The sequence below is a fragment of the Pseudopipra pipra genome, chromosome 3 (genome assembly GCF_036250125.1).
Source record: "Pseudopipra pipra isolate bDixPip1 chromosome 3, bDixPip1.hap1, whole genome shotgun sequence".
NCBI lineage: Eukaryota > Metazoa > Chordata > Aves > Passeriformes > Pipridae > Pseudopipra > Pseudopipra pipra.
The window spans coordinates 17,540,068-17,556,457 of NC_087551.1; the positions used below are offsets into that span (position 1 = coordinate 17,540,068).

At 43.0% G+C, this 16,390-nt stretch overlaps 1 protein-coding gene across 1 annotated transcript; it reads left to right on the top strand.

Moving 5' to 3' along the window:
* Window positions 1–8,054: 8,054 nt before the first annotated feature.
* SDE2 (SDE2 telomere maintenance homolog) lies at window positions 8,055–16,186 on the top strand. Its single transcript, XM_064648069.1, has 7 exons — window positions 8,055–8,404; window positions 10,024–10,141; window positions 11,749–11,860; window positions 12,390–12,559; window positions 13,276–13,387; window positions 13,980–14,457; window positions 15,899–16,186. Exons 1-7 carry the CDS (start codon window positions 8,114–8,116, stop codon window positions 16,115–16,117), a joined length of 1,500 nt encoding a protein of 499 aa, XP_064504139.1. The 5' UTR covers window positions 8,055–8,113; the 3' UTR covers window positions 16,118–16,186.
* The last annotated feature ends 204 nt before the right edge of the window (window positions 16,187–16,390 follow it).

Consider the following 16,390-nt stretch of genomic DNA (forward strand, 5'->3'; position numbering starts at 1 on the left):
AAGGAACGATGTGGCAATAGGTAGTTCCTTCTGATCAAACGGTGCCTGTCAAGCCTCACTCTCTTTGTGGGTACTGCAAAGCTGCTTTCATGGGGCCCAGCTGCCTTAAAGGACTCCAGTGATCGCTGGTGCATGAGAAGGATTTGTCAGGCAGCACCGGTTCTTCATATATGACTTGTATGTCCTAGCTGCTGACAAAATTCCCTCTGAAGTTTTACAGTGAGCTTGGGGAGTTCTAGTAAAAGCCCCAAATCCCTGCAGACAGGTGATAACATCAAAATCTCATCTTTTGTTTTTGAATTCCAGAGAAAGTGTCAGGCAGTTGTGTTTGCAGGCACAAGCTTGATCCCCTAACAACTCAAAACCCATCAAAACAAACAAGCAACAGAAGGTAAATGAGAGTGCACAAATTTAGCATGTGCTAACATTGCATGATTCTGGCAAATCTTATGTTCTGTGGGGACTCACTACAATTTTTGCATGCTAAGTCTTGGCACTTAGACTTACAGTGTACAACTGATGTTAAAACACAAGCCACAACCTGGGCAACTGAAGTGGAGAACATCAGTTGGATTTAACATGGACAGCAGGGCAGGGATCTCAGGACAGAGGAAGAGAAGCAGCACCGCTTGAAACCTCAGCAACAAAGAATCACAGGAAAAGCTGCCAGCCTGTTTCCCCTGGACTACAAGGCTTTCAAGCACAGCTTCCACGCTGGCACTGTGTCCCACATCCAACAGAGGGGTTGTGCTTATGCAGGATAAATCCCCCACTGTGAGAGGGACTAATTTATCAGATGCTACTGAAGCTGACATTATACACTTCATTCCATACTGAAGTTACACCCTTCAGCCCAGCCCTGACCCACAATGGACAGCTAGCATTCTTGGGAGCCACTGTCATTTCCCACCTCCAAAAAGCACACAGCACCCTTCTCCCCTGGTTCCCTGAAGAACAAGCTGGCTGTCTGGCTCTCCTAAATTTTGGGATGTGGCTCAGAGGGCCAGGAAGATAGCTCATCCCACATCTGCAATATTTAAGATTCTTGGTTATGATAACCACAAGATCATTTGTAGAATCTTTACAGGCAAAGGGCCACCAGAACAAACCAGGAGTGAACACATGTCGGTGCCATGCACAGTTCTACAGACTCGAGACATGGTACAAGTGGCACGAAGGTTTCTCCTGACAAAATGTTCCTGTCACTTCCTGATACAAAAGAACATCAGGGAGGAAAAAACCCAAAAAAACAACAAAACAACCATCATCAAACAGATTTTTCCAACTGTGACTTTTATATACTGTCAAGACTTCTTCATAGCCCTGCTCTGAGAAACAACCAATCTGGCATATTCTGACACCGACATCACTTCTAGGCCAGAGCCCAAGTCAGACAGGAACACGAAGGAACAAACGCACAGCTGTATCCTCCTCATGTTGCTAATATTGAAATATAACCATGTGAGGACATGATTTTTCCAGGCCTCACACACATATGACTTAAGAGAGATCCTCAAGGGGCAGAGTGTGCCGTATTACAAATTCCTCATAGATGACACATAATTACCTCTATTTTGGAAAGGATTAGAAGAAACACTGGAGGGGAGTCCAACGAGCGGCATTCCTTAAACATCATACTAGCAATTTCATTTCAATTGCATGGGAGCAAAAAGATGTTGCACAAACAAAAAGGCAAATTATTCCAATATTGAGTCAACAAGAAGCTACACATGTCTGTGATGCTATAAGGTCATTATTCTCCAACTCAAACTTACCATATAAAACAAACAAACAAAAAACCCCCCAAAAAAACCAGAAAAACCCACAAAACAAAACAAAACCCCAAGCACTTTCCCTAAAAAATATTTGTGTGATTTCTTCTAAAAGAAACAAACACAGATCTGCATCTGTTATTACTCATTTGTAGGTCCTCTGTAAGCTCCCTGCCCAAGGAGGTAAATATTACTATTATGGGAATGTTGTCTAAGTGGGGCTTATATGAAGCAGTCAAAAGGAAACCACGTCAAACTCAGCACCCAAAGAATGAGGCCTCTCCACACTACAGACTGGATCCTTAACTTATGACATTTCTCCCTCAAGCCAATGAAAATTTACACTAGCTGAGGATCTGACTCATAACATTTTATCAAAGGTCAAACAATCACTGGCACGATCTGCTTTAAACAGTATTTTTGAACACCAACAACATGCTAACCACATGTTATCTCCACTGAACATAACTCAAAATGAGGGCTTACCCACTTGAGGTACTCTGCTTCAAGTTTCTGCCTTTTTAGACCCGCCCTGTGTGCTCTCCCTTTTGTTGCTGTCCTCCTTTCCTCTTTCAGTTCCTTTGTAGAATACCCTCAGGTAAACCGAAAGCAAGCAGATGTGGGTGGGGTAATATAATATGGGAGCTCCTCCCAACTACTGGAAATGCAACTTCAGTTATAGTAAGGAACATTTCCAAATCAACTTCCATCTCAGTTGACAAATAAATGAGGATACTTGATCTTTTTTTTTTCCCCCTTCAGCTGATCATTTCAAGAGTGTAGCTTTGGTGCAGGAGCTTCAAATTATCGCAAACAGTGTCACAATGGGATGACAAGTTCATATTGCAAAGCTATGGAACGTTCACTCTCTCCTGTTTCTTAAAAACTTTAGGGGTGAGGAGTCTGATAGACAATAGAGATCTACATGGATAGACAACAGAGAAACTACATGGATAATACACATCTCATACCACACGCTCACTCTTAACTTTGGATTTTTGTGAAGTTGCCAAACATACAGATGCCAATCAGGAAACTAGAACCAGTCCTTGCACAGAGATTAAGTAATTCAGCACAGTGTCTCTGCAAGCTGTAATTAAAAGCAGTTAGCTTCATTACAGAGAGAGCAAAAGTAAAGAGGCAGAGATCTATTTTTGGTATTGTTTTCCTGTAAAATATACCGTACACTACAACTGACCCGTTCACCACTCTTCAGCTGTATTCAGTTAAAATTAACCAGAACAGACCAAATCCAGGCATTGAGGCAAATCAGAGAAAACACAAGGTTAAAGAAATCTTAGAACCTGAAGTATTAACTTCCATGATATCACCTAGGTGTCTAATTAGTCAATTCATTTCAAATTATTGCTGCCAAATTTCAAATTACTATTAACAACACTAACAAGGCTGATTGTGCTGATGATACTTATGGCCAAACAAGGAGGGACCTGAGTTTCTCAGGTTCATTACATATATATGTACAGAGCAGTGCGTGTTCATCCCCTGAAAGAACTCACAGTTTATGTATCCCTGCATAGGATGGATTCAAAGATACTAAACACAAGAAAGGGATCAATATGAGAGTAAAACTGGTTTTAGAATTATTTTAAAACCTTGATTATCTCTAAGCATCTGCACAGCTAAAAACTGTGGGCTATAAGAATAATAAAATATAGTTACTCATCAGAGACTTGTTAGGAGATTGATATCTAGGCATTCACTGTGAGACAATAAGTATATTTAATAATAGCTATTGTATTAATACAAACATAGTGTAAGTAACATTTGTATTTCTCCCCCCCCTGCTCCCAACCCGGTGTCAGGTATCTTAACACACTCTCTCTACCCATTGCACTGATGACACAGAAACTGGAGCAGATGACTACTGACATTTGGCAGGAAACTGCAATTGCAAATATCAACTTAGATTCATCACAGTTAATCACAGTTTTGTCAAACAATATGATGTCATAGTATCCGAAGTAAAAAAATGCCCCTTCTTGTCATACAACCTCTTAGTTATTGTCCTAAGAACATGCACACATGGGTTTCTTTTATTTCTGTCCTGAGCCTTCATGTAAAAATATTACAAAAGCATGTAACACATTTAAGTCTTGGAAATACATTATTTGGAATTTACCCTCTGGGTTATCATTAAAATGTAGAAGAAAATATATCCAGAGGAGCCAGTTCCATATATATATGATAATACATGACCGACTGCCTAGCAGACAAAAGCACCACTCTTAAAAGACATGTTTTCAAATTTTGGAAGTGACTTCAGTGGACAAAATTTACCTCTCTTGCTATCTCTGCACACTTAGAATATTCTAAAAGGAACATATACACATTTGTTCCATTCTTCTAGCAAAGTCTTTCATCCTTTCTCTTGCCTATGTCTGGGACCATTTTTAGAAGCGAGAAACATTGATTTCTTAACAGAGCAACTTTTAGCCCATCTTTGCTGATCTTGGCACCTCGTGAACAACTGGTTTTGTGTTCTTCACTCCCCCAGGTATCTTTCACGTGCAGATTAGAAGTCAAGGGCCAATGAGTACCTTACTCTTTCTTCATGTTGGTCGTGTATAATGTGATCTTGGTCTTGACAGACTATTCAAAAGCACAGTAAAGCACTGGTACTACTATTAAAATGGAATATACTCAAGGAAACAAAAAGCTTGAATGAATGAATGAATGAATGAATAGCAGTGTTATGACAGTTACACATCTGATGGTTCCAGATAGAAAGACTCAAAAAACTGTGTTCCATGTTAAATCAAGTAATAGATTTTAAACAGATCATAGCCTGGTCTCCCACACCGCATACTGCAGGACACAGAACCACACCCAAAATCTCAGACATCACACACATGGATATCAAGATGAAACAGAAAAAGGATGAGTGGTCTCATATCTTAAATTATGTCAAGATAGCAGGAAGTTTTAAATTCTAGTCTTGATCCTTCCACTGACTTGAGAAGGTAGTATAACCAGTTTGCCTGAGTGCCACCATTTAAATAGTCAGAGTACTTACTTATCCCACAAGGATACTGTCAGGTTTAATTAATTATGTCTGTGAAATCCCGTCTAAATGAAAAGTGGCAAGCATGATTTATTAACTAAGTCTAAAACACCACTGCAGAATCAGAGAGTGATCATTGTTTTATCAAGAGAATAACATTTCTCATAAAATATATTTCAAATGGGAAATTATAATAACAGCCCTTTTGACTTATTTAGACGTTTCTGTGAGGAGCGATGCAATAGACTTTTGATGAGTTCTAGGAATAGAAGTGTAATCAAGAACAAGAGATACAGGAACACTCACCCACTGACATTAACGTGGCACCAGCTAAACGGCATTGCATAAATCATGAGAGTGGGGACTACATATCCAGCACTGCTGTAGGGCAGAGCTGAAAGAAAACTACTCCTCTGCCTATTAAATGTCTCTTGCTTGTAGTCTGACTATGTGCACAAGTCTCCTACGTGTAACCAACCAAACAGAGACCCCAGCATCAGCGAGAGCATGGCACTAGTAGCATAAAACTACCTGTAAGGTGGTGATGTATGATCTACAGAGGGCCTGATTTATGTCAGTATGACTCCACTGCTGCCAGCTCTCCTGCTCACAGGTGTATCACAGCTCTAATCTGCAGGCAGAATCCAAGTGTCAGTTCGGAATGGCAAGTAGCTGTCGTTGATGTACATCTCTCGGGGTGCAGAGGGCCCTCTCTTTTGGTCCTCTTTTCACCATGATGATACAAAAAACCCCACAGATAAAAGAGTAGACCGAAACATTCAGAGACCTGTGAATTACCCTGATTCAGCACATCCACTGGACAGTCCTGTGGCCCAACTCTTTCCTGGACAACTCCGCCTATTTGGCCTGAACTGGCAAGCTCCACACTCTCGGTGCCAGGAGCAGGAGTTTCAGAGGAGGAAATGATTCATGACCTCAGAATGTAAGTGAAATCCCACAGATCTAAGAAAATACCTATTCATCTGCATATATATATGTGCATACCTCACATTTGCCAACTACCTTTCAACCAGATACTGCAAATAAATAAAACCACCCCAAATCGAGTAGAATTTGGCATCAGGTGGGATGCCACAGACATGACACATGATTATAAATGAAACAAGCAGTACCACGTGACTTAAATTACAATGTCAACTGAATTTGGGCCCAATCCAACAAAAAATAACCACAGCTTTTCCAGGCTACAGATACATCAGGTTTGAATGGCTGCACTGTGTCAACATGACATGTAATTTGGAAATATCAACTTGCTATAGAAAATAAAGGCAGTAAGGGATTGTCTATACTGGGTCAGAATCTTTTACTAAAATATTTTAGCTAAAATTATTATAATGTAGGAAATTGTGGGTGACTTGATTTGTGAGTTGGCCAAGGTAAAGGCATGGGAAGATCCCCTTAATTAAATTATTACTCATTTGTTTACACTTGCAAGTGAAGTCCCCATTTCAAGTCATGCCTCTGCCTCTTTGTTTCCCAGCATCCTCCTTATTACCACATCAACTTAAGACAGCCATGCACAAGAGCCACTTATCCATGCTGGCACAGGCCTGGCCAAGCAGCACAGGTCTCCAGCAAGCTCAAAGGACAGTCACACCACCGAACTTCCTGGAACAGCCAAGCAGCTCAGACACAAACCCCATCTTCCTAAAAAAGTGTCCATGCTTAAGAACTGGGTTTAGCTGCAGGCTCTGACACAGGAGCCTGTCTCACTTGTTAACAGGGGGTTTTCAGGGTACCAGGTGCCCCCCCTGGCAGGGGAGGCCCCACCTTGCAGGGGAAGCAAACCTGAAGAGGGCAGATGACACCACGAGCAATAGTCCTTGCCCATGTTCCTACTAAACAAAAAGGCACTGCAGGTAACACTGTTATTTGGAAATACAGTGACATGTATTTCATGCTGAAGACCTCAGGCTAGTCCAACCACATCTTTGGTAGTGTTTGAAACAGTTCCCACCAGAGATAGCTGGCAGCAACCCGCTTTCAAATATCCTCTAGAGGGATATGCTGAAAACATGGAGGAGATTTGAAGCTACCGAAAAATGCAATGGTTGCACTGACTGGATCACCATCTGTAAACATACGCTGTAAACACACTTTCCTGGAGAGGTAGAGGTGTGACTTTTTTTCACAACCAATTCTTCAGTCTCCTGCATACAGGTAGTTACCACACGTCATGAAGAGCTGATTGTGGCCTCCTGCTCCAGATCATCTTTCACCCCAATTTAAATTTTATGTGACTATGTAATCAAATCATAGAATCATAGAAAGGTGCGAGTTGGAAGGGACCTTAAAGATCATCTAGTTCCAACTCCCCCTGCCATGAGCAGGGATAATACCTACTAGATCAGGTTGCTCAGAGCCCCATCCAACCAGGTCTTGAACTCTTCCTGTGATGGAGCATCCACAACTCTTCTGGGCAACCTGTTCCAGTGCCTCACCACCCTTTGTATAAAGAACTCCTTCCTAACATCTAATCTAAATCTCTCCTGTCAGTTTAAACCCGTTCCCCCTCATCCTATCACTACATGCCCATGTAAAAAGTCCCTTCCATCTTTTTTGTAAGCCCCCTTTAAGTACTGGAAGGCCACAATGAGCCTTCTCTTCTCCCGGCTGAACAACCCCAATTCTCTCAGCCTGTCTTCATCGGAGAGGTGCTCCGGCCCCCTTGAGCATCTTCCTGGCCCTCTGCTGGAACTGCTCCAATAGACTCACGTCTTTTTCTGTGCTGGGGGCCCCCGAGCTGGATGCAACACTCCAGGTGGGGTCTCACCAAAGTGGAACAGAAGGGCAGAAACCCCTCCCTCGACCTGCCAGCTGTCCTTTTGGTGCAGCCGGGATGCGTTTGGCCTTCTAAGCTGCGAGTGCACATTGCCGGCTCGCGTCCAGCTCCTCATCCACAAGAACCCCCAAGTCCTTCACCACAAGGCTGCCCCCAAATACCAGAGTTTGGGGCCTCTCCCTGTCCACATGCACAAACTCATGCGGGAGTAAGCAAGGCGAAGACGCCACGGAGACGGAGCCCCTCGTCCTGCAAGTCCCCGTGTGAAATCTGCGCAGTGTTTGACTGGACAATTCAGGGCTGCCCATTCCCATCGCATTTCCATGCGGCGCTTCCAGCCCCTTCCCCGCGGCGGCACGAGCCTCCCCGTTCCCGTTCTCCCGCTGCCGCTCCCGCCGCCGCCAGCAGCGGGAGCCACGGCCCGTGCTTCCCGCTGCTCCGCCCGCGCAGCGCCCACGTGACGGGCCGTGGAAAGCCCCTCCAACCCGGCGGGCGGCAAGGATTCCACGAATTGGAATGACGGGGCTCTCCGGATCTTCCTTTGACCGTGCGCGCCTAAACAGCGATAAACGGGGACAAGCGAGTGCCGAGAGGCGCCCGGCGGGGCTGAGGGGCCCGGGGGCGCGGCCTGCCTGCTCCGCCCCGCGTGACGTGACGCGCCGACCGGGAGCCATGGCGGCGGAGCCGGAGGTCGTGCGGGACCTGCTGTGGGTGCGGGACCCGCTGTGGCCGCGGGCGCAGCCGCTCCCGCTGCCCCCCGGGAGCGGCTCCGTGCGCTGCCTCCGCCGAAACCGCGCCCGGGAGCTGGTAAGTGGGAGGTGGGAGGCGGGTGCGAGGCCCTCCGGCCTCGGGAGGCGCTGGGCTTCTTCCGGTGTCGGCGGCGCTGCGCAGGCCGCCCGCCCCGGCCCTCTGGCGCTAACGGGCTGTCGCGATCCTCACCTGTGGGCACGGTTGTTTGCGTTGTTGTCGCTTAGCTGAGCAGCAGGGTTTGCTGTAAGAGAGCCCTATAACCAGTTACCTATATTAGATGTTATATGTATATATGTGTGTGTATGTATATGTATGTGTATATGTGTATATGTGTGTGTGTAAGAGTTGGGCGAAATAAACACCTGAAGAAAAGTACAAAGATCAGTGTTTACAGAGCCATAGTGCTGTCTACTCTCTTATACGGATCTGAATCACGGGTCATCTACCGCCACCACCTGCGTCTCCTAGAACGCTTCCATCAACGCTGTCTCCGCACAATCCTAAACATCCACTGGTCAGATTATGTGACCAATACATCTGTTCTAGAACAAGCAGCAGTCACAAGTATTGAGGCCATGTTGCTGAGAACACAGCTGTGTTGGGCAGGGCACGTCTCCAGGATGAAGGACCACCGCCTCCCCAAGATCCTGCTTTATGGTGAACTTGCCACCGGCTGCCGCAAGAGAGGAGCCCTGAAGAGATACAAGGACTCCCTGAAACAACATCTCAACCTTGGCCATATTGATCACCATAACTGGTCTACTCTGGCTTCCAGTCAGGAGGTCTGGAGACACACCATCTATAACGCTGCTGATGCTTTTGAGAAAGCACGCAGGATCACCCTTGAGGAGAAAAGACAATGCAGAAAGAATCGTGCCTTGCAGAATATACCATCTAAGGAGTCTTTCTGCTGTGCCTTTTGCAACCGGACGTGTCTATCTCGTATTGGCCTTTTTAGCCACCAACGCGCTTGTAACAACCATGGGTAGAGCCCTTCCCAAATCTTCGTTCACAAAGCCCAGCCATGATGATGATGATACATACATACATATATATATATATATATATATATGTGCGCATGGTGGTGGGTTGACCCTGTCTGGAGGCCAGGCACCCACCAAAGCCACTCTATCACTCCCCTCCTCATCTGGACAGGGGAGAGAAAATACAACTAAAAGTTCATGTGTCGAGATAAAGGCAGGGATAGATCACTCATCGACTCCTGTCGTGGGCAAAACAGACTTGACGTGGGGGAATTAACTGAATTTTTTACTAGTCAAAATCAGAGCAGGGTAATGAGAGGTAAAACAAATCCTAAAAACATTTTTCCCCCCACCCCTCCCACTTTCCGCAGGCTCTACCTCCTTCCCCCCAGTGGCACAGGAGGACAGAGAATGGGGGTTATGGTCAGTTCATCACAGGTTGTTTCTGAATTTTTCTCATAGCACAGCTTTTCCACTTTCATGTTTACAAGCTGATTTAGACTGTATTCAATCGTTTGGTAAACAGGAATTAAAACAAGCACCATAGAGAATGTTCATGCTTTTAAAATTGTCTGATTTTGGCCTCCCTGCTGTTCCTGGATGAAGGAAGAAAACATCACTGCCTAATGATTTTCTTTGTCAGAATGTTTCATTTTTAGTTGATGATATAACTCAATTATCTGTTTCTTTTAGAACATTCCTGAAGAAAACTTGTATGTGAAGTGTAACGGGCGACTGGCCAGTGATGAAGATGTGTTGCAAAGTGGAGCTGTTTATAGTCTGGAGCCAAGACTTTGTGGTGGAAAAGGAGGTTTGTTCTTTAACTGCTTGCTACTGATTAGATTCTTAGGTTGAAAAAATTCTGCTATGCCATATTCTATGCTGGTAGCAGGAGTTCTCATATACTACTAGATCTCTTGTCGTGTGTATGACTGTGATATAATGTCTCTGAGCTGAAACCAAAGTGCACATGGAAAGCTGAGAATTGACCAGGGAAGCTGCAGTTCAGCTCTTCTTCACATCCCTGTTCAGCTTAGCTCTATTAGAAATCTGTATCATGCACCAAAGTGACTTCAGAGTTGAAACTGCGTTGAAAAGGACCTGTTATCTTAGGATCCTGTTTCATCCATGGTCTCTTAGGACAAATGTTTCAGTTACAAATAGTCTGTGATTTGGCTATGTTATATGACCTAATTGACTTTCTTCTCTTATTTTAAAAAACACATAAGTGCCAAGATCTCAGTAGCTGAAGAACTAAAGAATTCAATCTAAGCTAGACACCTTGTATTGACAAAATATTTTAAGTGTGTTACTGAAGGTATGTATTAACATGGCCACCGACACCATGGACATTCCCTAAAATGGAACATGAGGGGTGAAAGAAGCTTTGCAGAATATTTGAGTGTAGTTGGAGTCAATATGTTTGCTTTTTGAATGTAGTTCTCAAAATCTTAGTGAACGCATTGCTGCTGATTTTTGGGAACATACCTGGCTGGGCGTCGCAGCTTGGTCCACGTTCTTCAGTAGCATGTTTCATGAGCTACAAAATTTTCCTCACTAGTGGCAGCAATTGGGCTTATTAGCTGAAGGCAATACTTTTTTTGCCTCATGATACAGTAGACTGTCTGCCTTGGTTACTCTTTATAACGCTCCTTAGATGTCATTTTAGGGCACTGACATTGTAGATTTGTTCATCTTCCAGTTAAAAAAATGATGGTTGGCACTTTGCAATTGCATGAAGGATTGTATTGCTATTAATCCACACTGTGTTTCTTTGAGCCTGTTAAACAAGGGTCTTTATCCAGCTGGAGTCAGCGTAAGGTGATACTGAGTGAGAGAAAGTAGTGGTCTTGCCTTTGAGTAATTAGTGGCTGAGGAGTGTATAGAAATCAGTTTTGAGGGGCTCTCCAGAATAACTTTGTGCATAACAATCATCTTGATGAAGCAGGTAAGGTTATCTGCTAAAAAAAGCTATTTTATTTTTTTGTTAGGTTTTTAAAAGGTGATTTAAGCTTGATGGGGCTAAAGGGTCTTGTGGGGGGAAGGTACATTCTGGCTAAATTAGAAAGGACACAGAAGTGTTAATTTGGGGTGAAAAAGGTTTCAAACCATTTTGCTGAGGGAGCCCAGAAATAGGCCTTCCTGTTAGAAGTGTTGCACAGGTTCTAGTAGATCTGGAGTCTCTGGTGTGACACCAGGAGCACAAAACCAAGGTGACTGGTAAACACTGAGTACCTTTGTTTTCCCTTAGTGCTTCAGCATTTCGGCCAATGACAGTTCTCCCTTCAGTTACATCGAGGGAGAGGAGAGCGTTGAATTCACTATATTCTTTTTCCATAATTAATTCTTTTGTTGTGTGCTAGCTCATATCCTTCTGTTTCTGTTTAGCTAATTCTTGATTACTTTTCCCTCTGTAAGGGTTTGGGTCGATGCTGCGAGCGCTTGGTGCTCAAATTGAGAAGACAACAAACAGAGAGGCTTGCCGAGATCTCAGTGGAAGAAGACTTCGAGATGTCAATCATGAAAAAGCGTAAGGCATTTTCTTGGAAGCTGGAATTAGAAAATAACCTGACCCTGTAGTTCACTGTTAACAAAAGAGGTCAAATGACAGGCTGTTGTAGCATTGAAATGGTACTTTGAATACTAGAAAGAGCAAAAGTGAAATCTTTAGTGCAGATGGACTGGAAGCCAACTGGACTCTCCTGACTGTAGTTCTGTTATTGCAAAATAGATGTGATTGTACTGCAGCCTGCTTCTGAGAGACTGCTCTGCACCTCTTGGATTCCTCATCTGGAATTCTCACAGTTCTCCCTGAAGCTGCAAGAGCACATATTGGGGATATGTGACCTTACTGCTGTTTCTGGCTTTCAAAATAAACTCTCTTCTCTGTAGCAGAATCTCTGTCTGTTCCTTCAGTAGTTCCCCTGAACATTGTTACTTGACTTTTCCCGTTGTCTCCGTCATAGCGGGTGGTGAAAACATTCAGTAAATGCAAAGCAACCAACTGGCATTACATTAAATGCTGGAAACACTCGTTTTCTTGGTTCTGTCACCTGCAGGATGGCTGAATGGGTGAAGAAGCAGGCAGAGAGGGAAGCAGAAAAGGAGCAAAGGCGCTTGGAAAGGCTGCAGCGGAAGCTGGCGGAGCCGCGGCACACGTTCACAGACCCGGAGTACGAGCGGCAGTACCGTGAGATGGCAGAGCGGCAGGAGGAGTCCATCCGTATAGGTACTGCAGCTTGGCCTCGCTTTCTGTCCTCAAAACATAGAGCAAACTGACAGTCTCTCTAGCCTCACTCCAGCATGAAAACTTTAAAAAAAAAAAAATTGCTGATGGTAACTCTTCCAGTTGAAGAAAGTTTTAAGATTCAGTAAAATTTGCTTGACTTAGTTTTTCCTCTTTGTCTGCAGTCTCTCTTAAATTGCATTGAACAATGTAACGTAAAACAAGCGATGCTTCATCTTGCTGTGCGAGTGTCATCTCATGATAAGAGCCAAATTCTGTGAAGATGGTGTTGAACTTTAAAAATTACATTATCAGTTTCAGTAAAATGATGAAACTATAAGTGGGTCTTACATAAAAACTAGATATTGAATCCAGCTACAAAATACCTTGTTTCACTTCCTGGTTTTTGTAGTTACTTTATTTATCCACGGACTGTTCCCTTGTTGGCAGCTAGATGGTGAAACTGAGGCTGAATGGGATGTAGAACCTGAGAGTTCAGTTCAGGAATCCAATTTTAATTGACTCTGTGCCTTAGTAGATCCATGTAGGAAAGCTTTTGCTGCTACTGAGATAATTATGAAGCTTTGAATCTTCATGAATGTGCACCAGTAGTGATTCTTTTCCATTAGTGCTTTAAACTTCATCTGAAATGAAAACTGAAATTTACAACATATAGGAATTGTGCACTGATGAAGGAGACTTTCAATTTTGTTTTGAAGGGTTGCAGGTTATTGCCAGCAAAGCAGTGTCATCAGAAAGTGGCAAGAGTCGGAAACGTCCTGGTGAACCTGGAAAGAGTGGAACAAAATCTGAAAAAAGAAAATGTCTTTGGTAAGTGTTATGCCTTGGTTCTATACTCACATCTCAAGCCTTCAACAGGATGAAAAGTTAGATAGGTACAAGTAAGCAGATTCAAATCTGAGATGTAGACTGAAATAGGAATAAGAAATCAAACTGATTAAATCAAAGAACTGAAAATAAACATTTCTGTGTTCCTATAATTCTGTCCCAGCTGGAGCAGACAGACTTTATTTGCAAAAATAGGCACTTTTGTCCACCTCCCCTTCTAATATGGTTATATTCTACTGCTTCCCATTGTCCTGTTTTTTTCATTAATGAATTTAAATTTACAATGAACTTTAAAGATTTTTTTTCCTGGCATCTTTAACCTAATGTAACATGAAAGAGAAGCCAGTGATTCCAGTCATTTCTGTATTGGGAATGCTGTAAAGAGATATCTGTTTTGGGGGTACGTATGTCTTGTGCAACATCAGCAGCTCTTCCTCTAACTAAACTATCCTAAATAACTGTTAGTTCTCTATATCTCTTTGAAAAGAGAAACATGACAATTAAATAAATTACTCAAAAAAAAAAAAAAGTTAAAATAGGTGTGTGTTAACTTGTAACATACTCCCCGTGCCAGGCTGGGATTGGATGATGCCAACAATTCAGGCTGTGAGGATGACAACAAAGATGAATCCCCTTGTACATCTGACAGAAGTTGTCTGTCAGGCAGCAGATACAATGAAAATGTTGGAAATTCAGATGAATGTTCAAGCAGCGCCATGGCTTCAGCAGAGGATAGTCCTTCTACCAGTGCAGCTTCTGCTTCAGAAGAAGATAGTCCAGCTACCAGTGCAGCTTCTGCTTCAGAAGAGGGTAGTCCATCTACCAGTGCAACTGAGAAACCACTGGAGCAGCCAGAAGGTACTGGAAGAGGTGTAAAAAGAGAGATGTGCACAGGTGGGCAGACCGAAATTCCGGCTGAAGAAAATAGTAAAATGACAAAGCCCCCGAAGGAAGAGACCCAAGAAGAGAAAGAAGTGACCCAAGCTCAGAAACAAGAGGAACTAGAAAATGTTTCTTCTAAGGCACAGGAAACAAACCAGTCACAGAGCACAGTAAGTATGAAGCTGTACAAAACATATGTCTTTCTTCAGCTGCTTTTACAGCCGAGGAAGCAAATAAGCTTCACCTACAGCAATGGAGCTTTTCCCGCTGGACTGATGAAAGCCCAAGTGATCCTTGGCAGTAAAGGGTGCCAATACTTGTGCTTCATTGCTCCTTGCATAACATTACTAATAAAGGTTTTTGGGGGTAATGAATCTAGATTTGTTCTAGCAATAAAACAAAGTATGGCTTTTTTTTTTTTTTCCCAGGCTAGGGAGATGCTTGGATTTTCTGCCTTTTTTCAGCTTGAGCAGAAAGTCTGTCATCAGCTGCCAATGACTGATTTCTCATATGTGAAAGTTTAATACAGTTCCATGGAAAAAAGACCAAGGATGTAACCTGATCAATTAGAACTTTGTCATCTACTGTACTGTTAGAGCTGGCAGATTTTATACAGGATGTTTACCATTCTTCACTATTTACCTTTTGCTCAGTATTTGCGAGACTTTCTATTCTTAAAACAGGAAACTCCACCAATGCTGTGGCAGATTGTTATTGCAGGTGGAAATATTTTTATAGGAGTCCTTGATGAATTATTTTTTTTTTAAGTAGGGTGAGAATAATGAGACAACCAGTCATTTTTTGGTATGCTTAGCAGGACAAAGGTTCTAGTTCTGCTAGCGAGAATTGCTTTTGCTGAGCGCGTAACAGAGTGGTCTCATTCCCACTGCTGGTATTACTTGCTCTGGGTTCTTTGATACATACCATAAGACTAATCTGTGCTTTCAAGTATGGAATGAAATGAGCATAGATTTTGGTGTCCTTTTTAGTGTGTTAGTGTTTGGTGTTAGTGTTTAGCATGTTAGTAAAATCTGGCATTTGAATTATCCAGGGCCCCAGGTTTGGACTACAGAGTCTGTAGAGGTCCCTTTTGCCCTCAGTTAATTAGCAAATATGCTAATTTCCTTTTAAGATGAAATTTTAATCCTCTTTTTTTTTTTTTTGTGGGAGGATGAGGTGTGAAATTCAGAACTTGTTTTTTGGGTTAGTCTTACTAAAAAGAGGTGCTTTTATATCTATTTCTTTAATTACAGTGTAACTATGTTAGATATAACTGTTCATCCTCCTTCCTACTCCTGCTGGAGGCTTATTGGTTGTATTCTGCATCAGGCTAAAAAGGAGCTTTTAGCTTTACCAGGCCTCTGAAAGTCAAGGTTAAGTTACTGAACTGCTATGCAAGATGGTAGGCTGTTTTTAATTCAGCTTTCTTGGGAGTAGTGAACTTTCCTGGGGATAATTGTAGAATCGTGGAATCTCCCTAGTTGGAAGGGACCCACAAGGATCATCGAAGTCCAACTCCTGGCCCTGCACAAGAGTCATACCGTGTGCCTGAGCACGTTGTCCAAATGCTTTTTGAACTCTCATTTCTCTTGCATGTTTTTCTCTTTGCAGGAGGTGGAACCGATAGACCTACTGGCGTTCAACTCTGCTGCTGAATTGGAAGCCCTGGGTTTAGATAAGCTGAAGATGGGATTGATGGCTTTAGGACTGAAATGTGGAGGCACTTTGAAGGAAAGAGCAGCGAGGCTTTTCTCAGTGAGAGGTCTGTCTAGAGATCAGATCAAGCCATCCCTATTTGCAAAGCCCTCTAAAGGGAAAACTGCTGGTTAGATTTGAGACCGTTTACCTTTTCGCATGTGTATTTGATGTCATTAAATAAAAGTTCTTGGTATCCTTTCAGTTGAGTATCCCCAGCTTGTAAATTCACATCCACAAGATAAACTTCATTAGCATCCCAAGGAGTACGAAAAGCATGGGCAGGTGCTAAATGTATCATCATACACAGACCCAGCTCTTGTGGATCTGTTTGACACAGTGTTCTGAAAATATAAACTGTAGGACTTAAGGGCTAAATTGTTAAAGCACATTTAAACTGTTTACCTA